The sequence below is a fragment of the Tetranychus urticae genome, chromosome 2 (genome assembly GCF_039701765.1).
Source record: "Tetranychus urticae isolate SD_2017Ah chromosome 2, NJAU_TeUrti_SD_1.0, whole genome shotgun sequence".
Taxonomy (NCBI): Eukaryota; Metazoa; Arthropoda; class Arachnida; order Trombidiformes; family Tetranychidae; genus Tetranychus; species Tetranychus urticae.
Window position 1 is genome coordinate 13,158,283 of NC_142959.1, and position 15,745 is coordinate 13,174,027.

Genomic DNA, 15,745 nt, shown 5'->3' on the forward strand with positions numbered 1-15,745 from the left:
GCTCAGTGGTTAAAGTGATAGGTTAAATTAAAATGAGTGATAAAGGGTTCGAATCTAGTCCTGAGGATTTTTTTATTTCTAGAAATTTAGAACAAGCGCTTAGCGTTCATCGAATTTTATCAACGCAAAATTTGCATTAAATCTGAGACTTTTATTAGGTGCGCGTTTTCTGGCGTGTATGTATTCCCGCCTTCAACTCGACAGTAAAAAGGACATCACAGAAATCTTAGAGATGTCTACATCAATCAAAAATAAAATGTGATTCTTAGATGAATAAAAAATATAACTGAAATGATAATGCATAATAAATGATGAAATGCGTATAACAGATGAAGTTAATTTTTATTTTCCTAAAAGTCCATCAAATACGAACTCATAACGCGTGAATTTCGGACTTCACGTCATCATACTAAACAAGATGATTCCCTTCCCTATTCAGTTCAATTTAAGTTTAATCAATCAACCAAAACTTCAACTTTCATTGTTCAACATCTTTAGTGTTAATCTACTAGACACTGTTTAAAGCTGGACAAATACAGCCACGGACATTAAGTTTCGTACACTTTCAAAGAAAGATACGCATATAACTGATTATCTAATCAAAGATGCTTTAAAATTAAGTCTAAATTGATTAGATAATCAACTGTATGCGTATCATTCTTTGAAAGTGTACGAAACTTAATGTCCGTGGCTGTACATTAAGTTGTAAATTTTGAAGTATTTTATTATTTCTTTTCTTTTTATTTCATAAGTAAACTAGTTTAGTAAAAATCGTTATGATGCCAGAGCAGGGCACGATTGAGGATGCAACGTAACCAGAAGTTTTAACGAGAACAATTTCGAAGGAATTCTCGGAAATCTTTGATAGGGTCAGTGACCAACTCTTTCCACCAACTAGCAGAGTTAGTTTCCAGTGTCTTCAACCAACGTTCAATATTTTTGTATGCACTAAGATCAAAGTCTGCACCTTTAGCAGCGCTTATGCTACACAAAACAGAGAGGTCAGCCAAAGTAATGTTGTCTCCGCACAAGTACTTGGTCTTTGCAAGGGCCTCATCAAGAAGCTTAACTTTATCCATGAAAAGTGTAGCAACTGCTGGATCTGGTTTACCTCCTTCGATAATAACTATATAGTACGAGAAAAGAGTCGCGTAGAGTGAACCAGTGTCCCAGTAAAGCCATCGTTCGACAGTTGCACGAGCTTTCGCGTCTTTGGGATAAAGACTACTTTCAGGTGCATACTTATTAACCAAATAAGTCATGATTGCCCGACTGTACAGAGAAAGATAGAGAAAGAAGTAATTAAAATTCATGAAAATAGCTCATCACCATCTTGAAAATCCAATCGCAGAACCGACCTCTTCTTTGGCAAAAAATGCTTTTAGATAATTTTTAATATTTTACCTATTCAAGCTGGAAAACCTTAATTTACTCAACACCATTCAAATATTGTGTAGAGAAAGTTGAGGTTCAATTTTTTAGGTCCTGAATGTCTCTTCGATTAGCTTTGCTCAAAATTGTACCTACCACAATGTAACCAGCTTAATTCTTCTTAAGTTACTTAATTTTTCCCTGAACTTATCTTATCCGTAGCTTGCCAGATAGGTAATCATCTATTTCCTTAAGTATCTCACCTTTCCCATAAAGCAAATCCATCATCAACCATGGTTGGAATACAGTGGAAAGGGTTGATCTAAAAGTAAAAAAAAATATTGCATTTTATTAATGAAATCATTGATTTTTTCATCAAAATACATTTCTTCGGTTGTTTAAATTCACTTTAAATAGAAAGGCCATTTAGCGAATATCGGTATTTAGTAAATTGAAAAAAGGCCAATCTTTTTAATTCCTATTTTATGTCAATTCAGTTTCGAAGTGGTGAAGAGCAAGTATTGATTATTTGTATTAGAGTAAAACCCTTTTAAAGGTTTGGTATTTTCTGGTTTACCTAATACATTCATTCTGTCTATTAAACGTGTAGTTGCTTTCAATAAAATAAGCTTTCGAATGTTTCATCATGTAATTATCTAACGATATCTATCTAATGATACTAACTAGCTTTAATAAGACGACTTCATATCACATTATTGATAAAGTTTAAGTCGGAGAAAAGTCAAAGTTTACGAGTACGGGGTGAGGACAATGTTGGTAAAGGTTAAAGATTCAGAGAGTTAACACTCGAACACACCTAACCATCCGAAAGTCATAAGTCATTATGAACTTTAACCCACCCAGTAACGCTATTACTCTTTAGTAATACAATTTAGAGTACATTAACTGAATACAGAAACAGTAGCTTATGTACACAGAAAATAATGCAAATAAAAGTGAAATAACTAACAAAATCCATATATTAATAAATAGCCCAGATTTTAGCCCATTGGCATTAAAACTTTCTGCTCAATATTTCAAGAATGGACTAGAACATTACATGACTGAATACCGAGTAAAATCGTATAAATTCATTTAATAATGAATATCCTTCTAACGCATAAGATTTGTGCTTTATAAATCAAGTCTAAAATCTGAAAACCTAAATAACTTAATACAATGCTATAACTTTTTTTAGGATCTTGAATGATTTAATCTTTCAATATATTGTAGTCCATAATTGATTTAATCAATATAAGTTAGTGAAACAAATTTTAAATTGATAAAGAATCGTTATGATGATTGCCAGCCCGAGTGCTATTAATAATACAAGGCAGAGTTTTAAGGAAGATAATCTCGAAGGAAACTTCTGTATCCTTCCTCAGGGTCGATGACCAACTCTTTCCACCAACTAGCATAGTTAGATTCCAGCTCCTTCAACCAACGGTCAACATTTTTAAATGCGCTGAGATCAAGGTAAACAGCTCTAGCAGCTGTAATTGTACACAAAACAGAAAGATCGGCCAATGTAACGGTGTCTCCGCACAAGTACTTGGTCTTTACAAGGGCATCATCAAGAAACTTGACTTTATCCATGAAAAGTGCAGCGATTGCTGGATCTGGTTTGACTCGGTAACGTACAATAGGGGAATAGTAGGCAACAAGAGGAGGATAGAGTGATCCATTATCCCAGTAAAGCCATCGTTCGACAGTTGCACGAGCTTGTAAGTCTTTGGGATAAAGACTGCTTTCAGGTGCATACTTGTTAACCAGATAAGTCATGATTGCCCGACTGTACAGAGAAAGATAGAGAAAGAAGTAATTAAATTCATGAAAATAGCCAAGCACTATCTTGAAAATTCAATCTAAAGCTCTCTTCCTTTGTAAAAAATCATTTTAATCATTTTTTTCATATTTCACCGATTCAAGCTGGAAAGCCTTAATTTGGTCAACGAAGAACCACTCAAATGTGTAGAGAAAATGATTCATTTTTTTCGATAATGAATGTCTTTTTGATTAACTTTGCTTTAAATGCGTATCCAATGTGCACATTACAATGCAACCAGGACATTTAGCTGTAATCCCTGAACCCAGTTCATCAAATAGTCCATCATCTATTTCCTTAAGTATCTCACCTTTCCCATAAAGCAAATCCATCATCCACCAATGTTGGAATACAATGAAAAGGGTTGATCTAAAAGAAAAGGAAAATATTGCATTTTATTAACGAATTCATCGTTTTTTCGTAGAAGAAATTTCTTTTAGTTTATAAAAACTAGAAATATTAAAGGGATAGAAAATTCCGCGACTTAAACAGAATCGTCTTTTCGGTTGGTCTTCTCTCATAGATGTTGGTTCTGTTAGCGATCAGTCTCGCTTCAACAAGGCACCTACGACATACTTTATTTCACTTTTGATTTCATGGTACTTTGCCATGGTTTCATGGCGTGTCATTGAAACATTTTTTACCTAGCTGCTCAAATAAGGCCACTCTCTTTCCAGGAATTTTCGAGGAAAAGGGCACATACTAGACAGCGAAACAGTATTTAGTGAAATAGTAAATTGAGAAACTGTCAATTCAATTTCGAAAGGTAGTATTATTTAATAATTAGAGTAAAATGGCGGTAATTGAATAAAAACCATATCATTTGATCGTTTGTAATAAACTACTTAATTACTGGTTTGCTGGTTTTCCTGATACATTATTTATTAGTCTATTAGAGGTGTAATTGTAGCTGTCAATGAAATAGCTTTCGATATGAATGTATCATTATGATTATGATGATTAAGAAGACTATTACTATCGTAAGTCAATATTTGTTTGAAAATATGAAAGGATTCAGAATTGAGAAATGAAAAACACTTGCTTGCCAAAGTCAACTAGTAAAGCAACAAGTGGGCCAGGTAATTTTTCACTTCCATTCTAGTCAAATCGATGACTACAAAGATTTAAACAAAATTAACCTGATTATGAGATTTAAATTGAAACAACATACCTTCAGAAATTCGGGTTTTAAGTGTTCGCCTTTCATCAGATCAAGAGGTTTAGTCTCAATGGGAATATTAAGGATTTTACCAACCATTCTTACTTGTCGGCAAGGAGCAGAGAAGGGTATTTGGTACAATTCGATGACCATTATGATAACTCAGATTGACTTAAGTTAATCAAGCAAAAATTAAGAAAATAAACTAACAATGAAACTCAAGTGTCGGTTTTTATTCAGGACGATGTAGAGCAATCCTAGTTTATTTATAAAAAGATGATAGTAGTTTTGCGTCAACATCTAATCATGTGAGATCCCAGATAATGAGAATACACCCAAACCTCGTATATTTTGCCTTTTTGGAGTGCAGACATCTAACGTTCAAAAAAATAAAATGAGCACATTTTTAGTTACGGTGACTGTAAATTACAGTCTTTGAAAATAAAATTTGCTCAAATGAGTCAAAAAGTGAGCTCATTTGATTGTGAAGCACTGTAATTTACAGTCACCGTAACTAAAAATGTGCTCATTTTATTTTTTTGAACGTTAGATGTCTGCACTCCAAAAAGGCAAAATATACGAGGTTTGGGTGTACTGAATAATAGCTTATTTTCACTATTAATTGGGCATTACATTTTTCAATCTTCCTTAATAGACTAAATCTAATCTAAATCTAAATGTTAATTTAAGACGATTTTGTGAGTTTTCTGATTTATATTTTACGAAAGAAAATCAAATAAAGTTAATTAATAATCAAAGAAATCAAAATGAAATTTGATGAAATTCAAATAAATAAACTCCACCTTGATTAGGGATCGTTGATAAATTTATCTCATTATCTGGAATCTAACTGTACATATGCATTTCTGGTTAAGTACAATTGAACGCAATTTTCATAATCACTCAACATTGAGTAATTTTATTAGATCACAGCAGTTAAAGGAGATCACTGAAATCTTAGAGAAGTTTACATCAATCAAAGATAAAATATATTTTTAGATGAATAAAAAATCTGATTTATTGATGAATGAAAATTTAACTGAAATGATAATGAATGATACTGTAAATGATGAAATGCGTATAACAGATGGAGTTAATTTATATTTTCCTAAAAATCCATCAAATACTAACTCATAGCGCGTAAATTTTGGACTTCAATAAAAACTTTCATAAATTGACATCTAAACAGAGGAGTTAACGGGAAATTGTATAATTTACTGTCATCATCTAAAGTATTGTATTATTATATTTAGGTTACTGTAGTTAACTTTTGAGGTCTACTGGAAGAATTAAAATGCTATGATTAGGAAAACTATTATGTCTATTGTAAATTGTATTAAATTGATCACTCTAGTTTAGATGACTTGGTCATATCAAAGGTTTAAAATTTATACCAATGAAATTTAACCTTAAGATCTAAATTGAAACAACATAGATATTCGATAGACTTTAGATATTCGGGTTTTCAAGTGTTCACCTTTCTCCAGATCAAGATGTTTAGTCTCAATGGGAATTTTGAGGATTTTACCAACCATTCTTACTTGTAGGCAAGGAGCAGAGTAAGGTAATTGATACAGTTCGATGACCATTTTTATGATTCAAAGTGACTTCAGTTAATCAAGCACAAAATAAGAAAGTATTAATAGTTAACTAACAATGAAACTCAAGTGAGTGATGTTTCTAATACAGTACGATGTAGAGCAAAGAGGAAAGTAACATCTAAAAACGCACAGATAAAGGAGGTAACAAGATAAATTGTCTTTCCTTAATCACAAAATTTGACTTCAATTAGTCAAGTATAAAATAATTGCACTAACAATGAAACCCAAGTGGCATTTCATTTTCAATTAATCTCATTATCTGGGATTAAATGTACATAACGAGTGAAGTAAATAATCATCGAGCTCAGTGGTTAAAGTGATAGGTTAAATTAAAATGAGTGATAAAGGGTTCGAATCTAGTCCTGAGGATTTTTTTATTTCTAGAAATTTAGAACAAGCGCTTAGCGTTCATCGAATTTTATCAACGCAAAATTTGCATTAAATCTGAGACTTTTATTAGGTGCGCGTTTTCTGGCGTGTATGTATTCCCGCCTTCAACTCGACAGTAAAAAGGACATCACAGAAATCTTAGAGATGTCTACATCAATCAAAAATAAAATGTGATTCTTAGATGAATAAAAAATATAACTGAAATGATAATGCATAATAAATGATGAAATGCGTATAACAGATGAAGTTAATTTTTATTTTCCTAAAAGTCCATCAAATACGAACTCATAACGCGTGAATTTCGGACTTCACGTCATCATACTAAACAAGATGATTCCCTTCCCTATTCAGTTCAATTTAAGTTTAATCAATCAACCAAAACTTCAACTTTCATTGTTCAACATCTTTAGTGTTAATCTACTAGACACTGTTTAAAGCTGGACAAATACAGCCACGGACATTAAGTTTCGTACACTTTCAAAGAAAGATACGCATATAACTGATTATCTAATCAAAGATGCTTTAAAATTAAGTCTAAATTGATTAGATAATCAACTGTATGCGTATCATTCTTTGAAAGTGTACGAAACTTAATGTCCGTGGCTGTACATTAAGTTGTAAATTTTGAAGTATTTTATTATTTCTTTTCTTTTTATTTCATAAGTAAACTAGTTTAGTAAAAATCGTTATGATGCCAGAGCAGGGCACGATTGAGGATGCAACGTAACCAGAAGTTTTAACGAGAACAATTTCGAAGGAATTCTCGGAAATCTTTGATAGGGTCAGTGACCAACTCTTTCCACCAACTAGCAGAGTTAGTTTCCAGTGTCTTCAACCAACGTTCAATATTTTTGTATGCACTAAGATCAAAGTCTGCACCTTTAGCAGCGCTTATGCTACACAAAACAGAGAGGTCAGCCAAAGTAATGTTGTCTCCGCACAAGTACTTGGTCTTTGCAAGGGCCTCATCAAGAAGCTTAACTTTATCCATGAAAAGTGTAGCAACTGCTGGATCTGGTTTACCTCCTTCGATAATAACTATATAGTACGAGAAAAGAGTCGCGTAGAGTGAACCAGTGTCCCAGTAAAGCCATCGTTCGACAGTTGCACGAGCTTTCGCGTCTTTGGGATAAAGACTACTTTCAGGTGCATACTTATTAACCAAATAAGTCATGATTGCCCGACTGTACAGAGAAAGATAGAGAAAGAAGTAATTAAAATTCATGAAAATAGCTCATCACCATCTTGAAAATCCAATCGCAGAACCGACCTCTTCTTTGGCAAAAAATGCTTTTAGATAATTTTTAATATTTTACCTATTCAAGCTGGAAAACCTTAATTTACTCAACACCATTCAAATATTGTGTAGAGAAAGTTGAGGTTCAATTTTTTAGGTCCTGAATGTCTCTTCGATTAGCTTTGCTCAAAATTGTACCTACCACAATGTAACCAGCTTAATTCTTCTTAAGTTACTTAATTTTTCCCTGAACTTATCTTATCCGTAGCTTGCCAGATAGGTAATCATCTATTTCCTTAAGTATCTCACCTTTCCCATAAAGCAAATCCATCATCAACCATGGTTGGAATACAGTGGAAAGGGTTGATCTAAAAGTAAAAAAAAATATTGCATTTTATTAATGAAATCATTGATTTTTTCATCAAAATACATTTCTTCGGTTGTTTAAATTCACTTTAAATAGAAAGGCCATTTAGCGAATATCGGTATTTAGTAAATTGAAAAAAGGCCAATCTTTTTAATTCCTATTTTATGTCAATTCAGTTTCGAAGTGGTGAAGAGCAAGTATTGATTATTTGTATTAGAGTAAAACCCTTTTAAAGGTTTGGTATTTTCTGGTTTACCTAATACATTCATTCTGTCTATTAAACGTGTAGTTGCTTTCAATAAAATAAGCTTTCGAATGTTTCATCATGTAATTATCTAACGATATCTATCTAATGATACTAACTAGCTTTAATAAGACGACTTCATATCACATTATTGATAAAGTTTAAGTCGGAGAAAAGTCAAAGTTTACGAGTACGGGGTGAGGACAATGTTGGTAAAGGTTAAAGATTCAGAGAGTTAACACTCGAACACACCTAACCATCCGAAAGTCATAAGTCATTATGAACTTTAACCCACCCAGTAACGCTATTACTCTTTAGTAATACAATTTAGAGTACATTAACTGAATACAGAAACAGTAGCTTATGTACACAGAAAATAATGCAAATAAAAGTGAAATAACTAACAAAATCCATATATTAATAAATAATGAAATAAATTGTTACAATCCTTAGTTTTCAGTCCTCAGAAAAGCTTAAAAAAATTCAATCAAAACTTTCATAATTTAACATGTGGACAGAGGTGTTAACGGGCGATTGTATAATTTACTGTCATCATCTAGTAGGTTACTGTAGTTAACTTTTAAGATCAACTGGGAGAATTAAAATGCTATGATTAGGAAAACTATTATATCTATCGTAAGTCAATATTAATCTGGAAAGTTCGAAAGGACTCAGAATTGAAAAGCAGTTTATTGCTTGACAAATTCAAACGTAAAGCAAATTGATCACTCTAATCTAGATGACTCGGCCATATAAAAGTTTAAAAATACAAATGAAAACCTGAAAATGATCTATTAATAATTGAAACAACATACCTTCAGAAATTCGGGTTTTAAGTGTTCGCCTTTCTCCAGATCAAGATGTTTAGTCTCAATGGGAATGTTGAGGATTTTACCAACCATTCTTACTTGTAGGCAAGGAGCAGAGTAAGGTAATTGATACAGTTCGATGACCATTTTTATTAATCAAAGTGACTTCAGTTAATCAAGCACAAAATAAGAAAGTAGTTTAACTAACAATGAAACTCAAGTGGTGTTACACTTGTACTTAAACAGTACGATGTAGAGCAAAGAGTAAAGTAATAAGAGAAATGAGATGATCTCACGTCAGTATCAGTTTTTATTGTTGAATATCTCTGAAGGAAAATATCATGAAATTTATTTCTCCAGTAGACAATCAGAAGGCGCTTTTAGTGTAATGAAAAAAGAAGCGCCAAAAAATGAAATCAAACATTAAAATAACTTAAAAAATTCAATTTGTAACATTCATTTTTTTCTGTATTTTTAACTGAATTTCCAATCAATTAATAAATTCATTTCGTGTGTTAATTTGACCTTCTGTCAATTTGCAACAATTAACTAAAACAAGCAGAGTTCATTTCTCACACCTCAACAAAAATTGACTCTTTAGTTATCATTATAATTATAATCTGATATATTATTAGGGGCTTAGGTAAGTCCCGATGCTAAATAGGGAAAATTTTTTTTATCAGATTCTGTGCAGGTTTGTTATCAAACAGGTTATCAAAATCAAGCCATTCTATGCTGTTTGGTAGGCCTTTAAAATTGTATTAAAAATTTAAAAACCCTTTGTCTATGGGAAAACAAAAAAAACTGATAATCGATGAAATTGTGGCCTTTTATAAGATTTTGGCTAAAAGAAAGACAAATTCAGGAAACTTAAAGTAGTGGGACTATGATTAACCTTTGGAGGCATTTTTATCAAACATTGGAAACATAACAGACATCGAGACTCACCTAGTGGCCTGATATTTCAATGATTTAATGTGAATATGTTTTTGCAAAATTTTTTCCTTAACCTTGATTTAGAGTTTGTAATGCTGATGGATTTTGAATATTTATCTAAGAATCTTGAAAAACTTGACATGATAAGGTGATTGAGTTCTGAGACACTTCAATCAGGGTTGTTTAAAATGAAGGAGACAGATACAAAAACGATTGAATAAGATTACTCAGACTGTTTTTTAATGATCGACTGCTTTAATAATCTACAATTTGAGTAAAGTCTACATAAGATCTTAATTTCTGTGCTGTTTTATGACACCAATGATCCTGCCATTGACAGCTATTTTTATCTTCAAGTGAATTGATATTGCTAATAAAGGAGGTGGATATGTTGATAGGTAACAACTTTGACAGTGATACTAAGCCATCAGTTGAAATGACATAATCAGCTTTCTTGCATTATTGTTCAATTGCTTGATTTAGCGGTAATATTGTAAATAGTGATCAAAGCTGAGAAGATAAAGTTGAAACATCAAATAATTGCTTTGCTTGCTTTTTTATTGATAAGAAAAACCAAATTTTAGATTAAAAATTATGAGCATGATAATTTCCAGACCCGAATACAATTAAAGATGCAATGTAAACAGAGTTTTAACCAAGTCTGGCTCGAAGGAAACCTCTGAATCCTTCAACAGGTTCGGTGACCAACTCTTTCCACCAACTAGCATAGTTAGTTTCCAGTTCCTTCAACCATCGGTCAACATTTTTAAATGCGCTGAGATCAAGGTCTGCACCTTTGGCAGTTGTTATGCTAGTCAAAACAGCAAGGTCAGCCAAAGTAATGGTGTCTCCACACAAGTACTTGGTCTTAGCAAGGGCCTCATCAAGAAGCTTGACCTTATCCATGAAAAGCGTTGCAACTGCTGGATCTGGTTTGACTCCTTGACGTACAATGGGGAAATAATAGGCACCAAGAGAGGCGTAGAGTGATCCATTATCCCAGTAAAGCCATCGGTCTACAGTTGCACGAGCTTGTAAGTCTTTGGGATAAAGACTGCTTTCAGGTGCATACTTGTTAACCAGATAAGTCATGATTGCCCGACTGTAAAGTGGAAGATAGAGAAAGAAGTAATTAAAATTTTGAAATTAATCATGAAACAGTTTGATGAAAATAACCAAGTCACGAGTTTACTGCGTTGAAAATTCAATCTTAAAAGCAGCTTTTCTCTCAAAGGCCTCTTCTTTGGCAAATTTTTTTGCCATTTTTTCAAATCTTGCCAATTCAAGCTTGAAAGCCCTAAATTGCTCAACGAGAGACCATTTAATGTGCAGAGAAGAAGATTCAATTTTTGCAAGATTCTGAATGTCTTTTTGATTAACTTTGCTCAAAATTTGTAGCCATTGGTTACATTGTTATGCTACCAGCAAAAAAGGACATGTAGTTGTATTTGCTTAACATAGTTTATCAGATAGATCATCATCTATTATCTTAAGTATCTCACCTTTCCCACAAAGCAAATCCATCATCGACCAAGGTTGGGATACAGTGGAAAGGGTTGATCTAAAAGAAAAAAATATAATGAAATTTATTATTGAATTTTATGGATCAACTTATTGATTTTTTTAGTACAGTAAAACCTCGCAAAGGTTGTATGAAACTAAACAACGCCATCTTTGGGATTTAAGATTTTCCCCACTTTTACAATGCAATTATGTTAATAATTTCAAAGAGTTGCACAAACAATATCGCTAGGCGGCAGGACCGCTCACAACCTTTGCGAGTACAACCTTTGCGAGGTTTTACTGTATATCAAACACATTTCTTTGTTGTTTATAATAAAAAGATCATTTAGCAAATAACGTATTCAGTTAATTTAAAAATGGCCATTTTTTACCTTCAATTTTATCTCAAGTAAATTTCAAAGTGGTCAATAAAAAAATCTATGAAATAATAATTGTTGACTTAATAGTCAATGCATGAATGGCATAACTGATACTATTAAGAAAGATATCAAGATATCGTTATTGCATGAAACAATAGTTTATTTTGATTTTATTACAATTATTATATGAGTCTATTAAACTTGTATTCGCCATAGATGAAATATCTTTCGATATGGGTGTATCATCTTGTAACTAGCTTTGATAAGACAAATTGAGCTTAATAACTTATCGTATTTCATATCACATTGATAAAGTTTAGAGTATAATGAACAAATTTAGAAAATTCTAGGCTAATAAGATAAAACCTGAGATCACTTGTCCTTAACAATTTAGATTAGTTAACTTTGAGATCAGCAGAAAAAATAAAATAGCTGTAATTACGACAATTATTGCACCCATCGCAAGTGAAAATTAATCTGGAAAATTTGAAAGGGCTCAGAATTGAAAAACAGAATCAATTACTTGACAAAGTCAAACGTAAAGCAACTGATGGGCGAGCTAATTGATCACTCTAGTCTAGACAACTCGGCTATATTAAAGATCCAACATACCAACGAAATTTAACCTTGATATAAGATCGAAATTGAGAAAAACAAAAGTAATCAGACAACATACCTTCAGAAATTCGGGTTTTAAGTGTTCGCCTTGCATCAGATCCAGAGGTTTAGTCTCAATAGGAAGGTTGAGGATTTTACCAACCATCATTACTTGTCGGCAAGGAGCAGAGAAGGGTAATTGGTACAGTTCGATGACCATTTTGAGAGTTTGAATTGACTTTAGGTAATCAAGCACAAAATAAGAAATAGTTTAACTAACGATGAAACCCAAGTGAGTGATGTTTTTTATATTTCAAGTCAAAACTTTGTTTCAGCCAATTGTGAGACTTCTGCTTGTGCTTATCGTCTGCTTATGCAAGAGTGCCATCTAGTAGAAAAAATAAATGTTGAGCCTAGTGAATAAATTGTCAGATTTATCAAGTAGAGAAACCCGAAATTACTTTAAAACCTGTTCCACGAAAAAAAGTTTTTTCAGCTTCCATGTCTTTTCATCTTTTATAATTTAAAGGAAACAATAGAACATTGGAATGGTTCTAATGACAAAGAAAATAACAATTTTGTTGTTGTACTCATAGACAATGGATAATGACTGTTGTGATTATTTGTCTTGGTTCTCTTCTTTACTTACCCATCATTTGGAACTCAACTCTTTCTCTCGGAATTGTCAATGCCAATTGACTGGCCTTGAATCAACTTGAAAACAATGTTAATGTATAATCTACTACATTACTAGACCAGTTTCGGCTCCTTTCTAGGACTACTTAACCAGAACCTGAATCATTAGGTAAGTATATTTTTGCCGGTCTCTAGTCTTACATCATCTTATAGTCCAATCTTTTTTTTCCCTCAAATTATTTTCTCTTCACAGTGAATAAATATCGTTCTGGGCATGTGAATTCTGGATACTTTATTGGCTAATTTAGCGGTTAATTTTTGTTTACTGAATGGATCGATGAAAGAAGTAAATGGTTGATTAATTAGAATCAGTTTATTACAATGAAACCGGATGCTTATTCAATTGATATGATGCTCATGACAATTTAATGAAACCGGATGGAGATACTTATAAAGTGATACATTGTTTTGTCTCTACTTGGTTCCCATTAATGCAGCAAATTCAGTCTTTTTTGTCAGATTTTCACCAAACTTTTACATGTCAAGCTGAATTGGATCTAGAAGATGCAATGTTAACCTCGATAAGGATGAAAATGTGCTGATTGAATACTAGCAATATGCTAATCAAGTTGATTTAAAATAGACTTTTAGGCAATTGATATTGTCATGTGTTTGTCTATTTTATCATTGATTTCAATCAAATCGTTTGACACAATTGTAATCTCTTCTTGTTTCCATGACAAACAAAAATACAATTGAGAATTATTAACTCTATTGATTTCATGATTTCCGTTGGGAAAATGTTAAGAGAGGCAAAAATATCCCTGATTGACAGTTTAGTAAATAGTGAAAAATCAATGAAGCATATTCAATTCATTAATAAGCTTGAAAAAATTTTACATGAAAGAGTTGATTCAATATTCAATACTAATAAAAACTCAACAATCTACATCAAGTTGAGAAATTTATGTCCTTTAAGCTTGTAAATAAAGGAAATTTTATGAGAAAAAATTGGTAAATTAATCTAACAAAAGTCCTCACTTGTTATAATTTATTGAATTAAGTAATATTTAAATGCTAACTTGACTTGATAACCTTCAATTACGTTTTATATGCGTTAACAATGAGTACAGTTTGCTTTAAATAATAAACTTTTTATTGTAAATTTGTAAAATAATTGATTTGCAACAACTTTAATCTCAATTAAACTAAAAACTTTGAATGTTCAAGTAAATGAGATCATTTTTCTTGAAATTGTGATTTATTACACTGATGAAACATTGGATTATAATTAAGATTTGACAACAAAATTCAAATGGTCCTTCACTAATGGTTGCATTGTGCTTTAGTTAACTTTAAATTTCATGATTTTATTAAAAACAAAATTATTTCTTTCAAAATTGTCTCCAGAAATAAAGTTTAACAATAAATTCATCTTCCTATGTATATTTATAAAATTAATTTTGTATCATCCAGGTAAAATTTAACCATTTAACTCCAGCTCACTTTTTAATATCAATAGTAACGTTCCGTTTTTGCGCGTTATGTTAACCTTTTCCGTAATTGGACGTGTTCAAAGGCCTTTTTCAATGAAGAAAACGAATCGACATCTTCTCTTCGACATCAGTTCTTTCCAAGATGTTACAAAATTCATCGAATGATATGCACTGATCACCATCTTTATCCGCTTCCATGATGGTACGATCGGCAATACTTGCTAACTGTTCATTTGAAATGTTTGCTCCAACCATCATGTGTAAAATTTCCAATAACTCTTCACGGGTAATCTTTTCATTCTCATCTAAATCATATAACTTGAAAGCAAATCGAAGTTTTTCTCTTCGATTGTTAAGCTTATTATCACGGTTCTTTTTAACAGGCCTAAAGGTTGACAAAACTCTCATAAAGTGGCGAAAATTGATTCTTTCTTCATCACCGAAAAAAGCCTGAACTATACGATCTCCAAGTGGATTAATGGCGAGTTCAGGAATCCGTAAGAAATCATCACGACTCAAAGTTCCATTGTCACCTTTATCCAGTGAAGCAAATCTACTGTATAATCTTTCAATTTGATTTGGCGTAACTGATCAAGTTAATTAACATGAAGCATGAGATGACGTGATAAGTAGATCAGGTAATAGAGGAAAACAGGAATTTAAAGAAAAATAAAGATGAAAAAGAAAAGAGTAATGATTAATGAAAGGGGCAAAAAGATATTTAGAAGGAATAGTTCAAAGGTGAAAAGGGAAAACCATGAAAGTTCAACAGTGACAGGTGAATTTAGTTGCAAATAAATTTGTATAAAATGATAACAAATTGTAAGTTTGGTTGGAAAAAATACTTACATCCAGTTTCTTCTTGGATTATAGCAATTTCCTCATCTTGAAGCATCAGAGAAGATCGACTTCCCATGGTTAGTTTTAAGTGGGGATCTGTAGATGATACAAATGATGTTGATTAAGATGTAACTCAACTTCAAGTCACAATTATTAAGTAGGTTTCAAATAAGACTATTTTTCCTACTAAAAACCTTAATAAAGGTTCTGATGTTTTTTTTCAAAAGAGGTGTGCATTGGTTACTGTAACCAAGTAACTTAGCTAATGCGCTCCAAATTCAATTGATGCTAATAATTTCTTAGCTCAATCAATATTGTCATTTCAAATCAAGTTTGGATGAGCTAACCATAAGC

General features: G+C 32.1%; 4 protein-coding genes and 1 long non-coding RNA gene across 7 annotated transcripts; 1 reads left to right on the forward strand and 4 right to left on the reverse strand.

Annotated features, from left to right (window-relative positions):
• Window positions 1-710: 710 nt before the first annotated feature.
• Window positions 711-6,055, reverse strand: LOC149093926 (glutathione S-transferase 1-like). Of its 3 annotated transcripts, XM_089267333.1 has the most exons (4): window positions 5,833-6,055; window positions 4,368-4,396; window positions 1,635-1,693; window positions 711-1,272 (listed from the first exon to the last, which is right to left on the reverse strand). In XM_089267333.1, exons 1-4 carry the CDS (start codon window positions 5,942-5,944, stop codon window positions 825-827), a joined length of 648 nt encoding a protein of 215 aa, XP_089123459.1. In that variant the 5' UTR covers window positions 5,945-6,055; the 3' UTR covers window positions 711-824. The 3 variants fall into 3 exon arrangements, with proteins under 3 accessions (XP_089123459.1, XP_089123458.1, XP_089123457.1); XM_089267332.1 differs by lacking the exon at window positions 5,833-6,055 and having other exon boundaries at window positions 4,368-4,602; XM_089267331.1 differs by lacking the exons at window positions 711-1,272; window positions 1,635-1,693; window positions 5,833-6,055 and adding exons at window positions 2,599-3,163; window positions 3,507-3,565 and having other exon boundaries at window positions 4,368-4,682.
• A 1,027-nt stretch (window positions 6,056-7,082) lies between these two features.
• LOC107361918 (glutathione S-transferase 1) lies at window positions 7,083-9,150 on the reverse strand. The gene is given in 3 exon segments (NM_001323120.1): window positions 7,083-7,530; window positions 7,893-7,951; window positions 9,010-9,150. Coding segments are annotated over 3 exon segments (648 nt in total).
• A 1,441-nt stretch (window positions 9,151-10,591) lies between these two features.
• On the reverse strand, window positions 10,592-12,639 carry LOC107361891 (glutathione S-transferase 1; the record flags this gene model as incomplete). The annotated part of the gene is given in 3 exon segments (NM_001323118.1): window positions 10,592-11,041; window positions 11,442-11,500; window positions 12,499-12,639. Coding segments are annotated over 3 exon segments (650 nt in total), but the record flags the coding sequence as incomplete, so codon positions are not given.
• A 166-nt stretch (window positions 12,640-12,805) lies between these two features.
• LOC112539389 (uncharacterized) lies at window positions 12,806-13,824 on the forward strand. Its single transcript, XR_003083225.2, has 2 exons — window positions 12,806-13,224; window positions 13,309-13,824. It is a non-coding gene; the product is annotated as an uncharacterized LOC112539389 (long non-coding RNA).
• Window positions 13,825-14,229: 405 nt separating this feature from the next.
• Window positions 14,230-15,580, reverse strand: elm (calcineurin like EF-hand protein 1 elm). Its single transcript, XM_015928883.3, has 2 exons — window positions 15,401-15,580; window positions 14,230-15,138 (listed from the first exon to the last, which is right to left on the reverse strand). Exons 1-2 carry the CDS (start codon window positions 15,465-15,467, stop codon window positions 14,642-14,644), a joined length of 564 nt encoding a protein of 187 aa, XP_015784369.2. The 5' UTR covers window positions 15,468-15,580; the 3' UTR covers window positions 14,230-14,641.
• Between the last annotated feature and the right edge of the window lie 165 nt (window positions 15,581-15,745).

Excerpts from the sequence above, each read along its gene's own strand:
- LOC149093926 (XM_089267331.1), bottom strand. The coding sequence starts at position 4,508 with ATGGTCATCGAATTGTACCAAATACCCTTCTCTGCTCCTTGCCGACAA. Across the intron at positions 3,566-4,367 it reads TAAAACCCGAATTTCTGAAG|ATCAACCCTTTTCATTGTAT; the intron begins GTATGTTGTTTC and ends CTTTTCTTTTAG. Across the intron at positions 3,164-3,506 it reads GGATTTGCTTTATGGGAAAG|TCGGGCAATCATGACTTATC; the intron begins GTGAGATACTTA and ends TTCTCTGTACAG.
- elm (XM_015928883.3), bottom strand. The coding sequence starts at position 15,467 with ATGGGAAGTCGATCTTCTCTGATGCTTCAAGATGAGGAAATTGCTATA. Across the intron at positions 15,139-15,400 it reads AATCCAAGAAGAAACTGGAT|TTACGCCAAATCAAATTGAA; the intron begins GTAAGTATTTTT and ends TAACTTGATCAG.